The sequence below is a fragment of the Thecamonas trahens genome (genome assembly GCF_000142905.1).
Source record: "Thecamonas trahens ATCC 50062 unplaced genomic scaffold supercont1.60, whole genome shotgun sequence".
NCBI classification, from domain to species: domain Eukaryota; order Apusomonadida; family Apusomonadidae; genus Thecamonas; species Thecamonas trahens.
In genome coordinates, this window is record NW_013657620.1 from 215,565 (window position 1) to 218,722 (window position 3,158).

At 63.7% G+C, this 3,158-nt stretch overlaps 2 protein-coding genes across 2 annotated transcripts; one reads left to right on the forward strand and one right to left on the reverse strand.

Annotated features, from left to right (window-relative positions):
- Nucleotides 1-1,551: 1,551 nt before the first annotated feature.
- AMSG_10598 (uncharacterized protein) lies at nucleotides 1,552-2,040 on the forward strand (the record flags this gene model as incomplete). The annotated part of the gene is made up of 2 exons (XM_013898066.1): nucleotides 1,552-1,744; nucleotides 1,778-2,040. The coding sequence occupies 2 exons, from the start codon at nucleotides 1,552-1,554 to the stop codon at nucleotides 2,038-2,040; spliced, it is 456 nt and encodes a 151-aa protein (XP_013753520.1).
- A 494-nt stretch (nucleotides 2,041-2,534) lies between these two features.
- On the reverse strand, nucleotides 2,535-3,058 carry AMSG_10599 (uncharacterized protein; the record flags this gene model as incomplete). Its single annotated transcript, XM_013898067.1, has 2 exons — nucleotides 2,535-2,586; nucleotides 2,625-3,058. The coding sequence occupies 2 exons, from the start codon at nucleotides 3,056-3,058 to the stop codon at nucleotides 2,535-2,537; spliced, it is 486 nt and encodes a 161-aa protein (XP_013753521.1).
- Between the last annotated feature and the right edge of the window lie 100 nt (nucleotides 3,059-3,158).

Below are 3,158 nucleotides of genomic sequence, written 5' to 3' on the forward strand. Positions count from 1 at the left end.
CGCATCGTCGACAAGACAGTCAGTCAGATCTTCACACCCGAGTCCGTAGCGAGCAAGAGGCAGCAGTGACAGTGCGAGCAATGGCAACGGCGACAGCGCGGGCAACGGCAGCAGATAGGGGTGAGTGAGTGGGTGAGGGATCGAGTGAGTGCAGGCGACACAGGCCAGAGAGTTGTGGGCATTGCAAGCGGCGAAAGCGGTGCCTCGTGCCTATGCTGATGCCTATGCTGATGCCTGTGCCTGTGGCTGTGGCTGTGGCTGTGCCTGTGCCTGTGGCTGTGGCTGTGCCTGTGGCTGTGGCTGTGCCTGTGCCTGTGGCTGTGCCTGTGCCTGTGCCTGTGCCTGTGCCGTGTCGGTCTCGCCTCACTCGTCCACCGCGTACCAGTGAAGTCGTTGCACGGAGTTTGGGGCGCACACACCGACTAATGCTGCACGTGTCACGGACAGAGGTGCGGTAGTGTGCGGTAGTGTGTGGTTGTGTGCGGTAGTGTGTGGTTGTGTGTGGTTGTGTGTGGTTGTGTGTGATTGTGTGCGGTAGTGTGTGATTGTGTGTGGTTGTGTGTGGTTGTGGTGTCGCCGTTGCCACCTCCCCTCCGCACACGTGCGGAGAGTTTTCGACCCTTTTTTTCGGCACATGTCTGTCACGCCGCAGCGGTGGGTGGCCATGGGCCGGCTGTGGGCCATTGGCTGGCTGTGGGGGCAACGACGGGCCTCTTAGAGATGGAGATGGAGATAGTCTCGCTGGACTCGGTGTTGTGAGCAGAGGATGAGTATGGATGCTGTAAGAGGTGTTGTTGTCGGTGTAGTCCGCGGGCAGGAGGATGCGCCGGGTCGGCGATCGGCGTCGCATGGCTGCAGCGTGAGGCGGGAGGGCGGCGTGCCCGTGACGCCGGGCGCGGCAAATGGCGCCCATCTGCGGCATGGCCGAGTTTGCATGGTGATGGACGGGGAGATGAGCGGGCGCGAGGATGGGCTAGTCCCGCGGCATGCTCGGGAGGACTATGGGAAGGAACAGGCTGGCGTGTGCAGGAGGGCGACAACGTCGGAGCGGTCGTTTCGTGAGGCCATGCTGATGGAGATGAGGATGGTGGTGGGGATCGGATCGGCGCCGGAGTTCTTGACGTTCTTGTTGCTGTCTGCGCTGCGGTCACTGGTCTTGGATTTCGTCCGCTCGTTGACCTTGACCATGCGCGGCCAACGTTGGCCTTGGTGGGCCCAGCCCGCCCGCCATCCTCACCATCCCTACTCGCTGGCGCCCGCTTCACCGGCATCCATTCCATCTGGCTCGCATCGACCGTTTTTGGCCGGGCTCTGGCCCATGCCTCCATCATCGAGCCGATCAATCTTCTCCGGATCTCGCTTCCTGTCTCATCCAATTCATCATCTGCTTCACAGCCGTACCCGGCTCGCGCGATCGGTCGGTCCTCGACCACTCGGGCGCACTCTGCTGCACGCCCGAGTAGTGGTTGTACCTTCCGGTGGCGCACATCGTCAGCATGGTGGTGGTCATCGGGCTTCCGGCCACGGCCGCCATGGCCCTCGCCCGTCCGCATGCAGATCGTCCACCGGCACGTCCCGCCGCACTCGTGGTACGTCCTCGCCGTCTTTTACGCCGTCGCTTCGATCATCGAGGGCGTTGGCCTCTGGGTCAAGCACCCCATCGCCGCCTCGGCCCTCCTCGTCGACCACAGCGGCGGCGATGAGAGCAATGTCGAGGGTGACGACGTCCACGATGCGCGCACCGGTAGCCACATCGCTACTTTAGGCTTGGACAGAGGCGACGTCCCACCCGTCTCAGGCCGCGCCGTCCACCGCAGGATCTCCGACCTTTTCGCGCGGTGGAGCGCGCCGGTGGTGACGACAATCGCGCCAAGCTGCGGCTTTGCCAGCGAGTTTGCCCTCGCGCTCTTCCTGGCCGCCGCCGATCTTGCCGACGGCGACGTCCTGCTCATCCTGCCTTCGATCGTCGTTGAGCCCCCACCGTTCCCTTGCGTGTTTCTGGCCAATACAAGCGGCACCGCAGCCAGAGCCGAGAGATAGTGTTCTGCCACGTTGATAGGGTGTGGTCACTGCGGCGCCCGCGGGCGCAGCGATCGGCCTTGGTCCTCGTGCTGATATACCAGAGGAGGAAGAAGACCAAAGGCGCGCGACGGCGAAACAGACGCTGCGGGCGGTGGTGATGGAGGCGGTGGCCGATGTATGCAAACGCGCGCAACGTGGTCACCATCTTGCACGGGACTTTCATCGCGTCAGGCATCGGCGTCATGCCGTACGCGTCGATTGCCCCAGACCGCATCCACAGCGCTCCGCACGGAGCGCAGGCGCGCGTGCAGGCAATCTCGTTATGGTGGACCACCCGCCCGCTCAACGACTACCAGAGGCAGCCAGATGTGCTTGCCGAATCGTCGGCGCATCGGCTTATTCGCGAGATCCGGATCATTGTCTCGGGTGCGTTGCCGTCGGCACCCGCAGTTTCCCTACACGGTCGGCTACGCTGCGGCGCATCACAAAGCCTCCACGCTGCTGGGCGTGTTTTACTGCGGCATTGCGTCGCCCGCAGACGATGTCCCGGCGGCGGTGTGGGCGCTGCGGCACACCACGAGGAGAGTTTTGAGCCGTAGGACTAGCGGCGTGCTTGGAAGATAGCGATGGCCTTGTCGACGTGCTGGAGGATGTTGGCGCGGTCGGCCTGGAAGGCGGCGATGTTGCCCGTGGCGATGGTGACGTGATCCCTGACGTCGGCGAGCTCGACCTTGGTGTCGGCGAGCTCGGCCTTGGTGTCGGCGAGCTCGGCCTCGAGTTTGTCCACGCGAGTGGAGGTCCCAGCAGAGGCGCCTGCACCGCTGCTATTGTCGCCACCGGCAGCGATGGCCTCACGGACGTGGTCAGCAACACGCTCCGGGATAGAGCTTGTACCAACGATGAGGTTGTAGACTTCCTTTGTAGCCAGATTATTGGCGCTGTCGGACTTGTTGAGCACAGCCGAGGCAATTGACATGGCCGTCTCGCCGTTGGTCCCGAGAGCCCACACATCGGCACCCGCGGCGAGCAGTGCCATGGTTGCGAGGATGTTGGAGGGCGAGACGGCGACGTGGAGCGGGCGCAGTCCAAGGGACGGTTCGACGGCGTCGATGTCGGCGCCGGAGTTGATGAGGAAG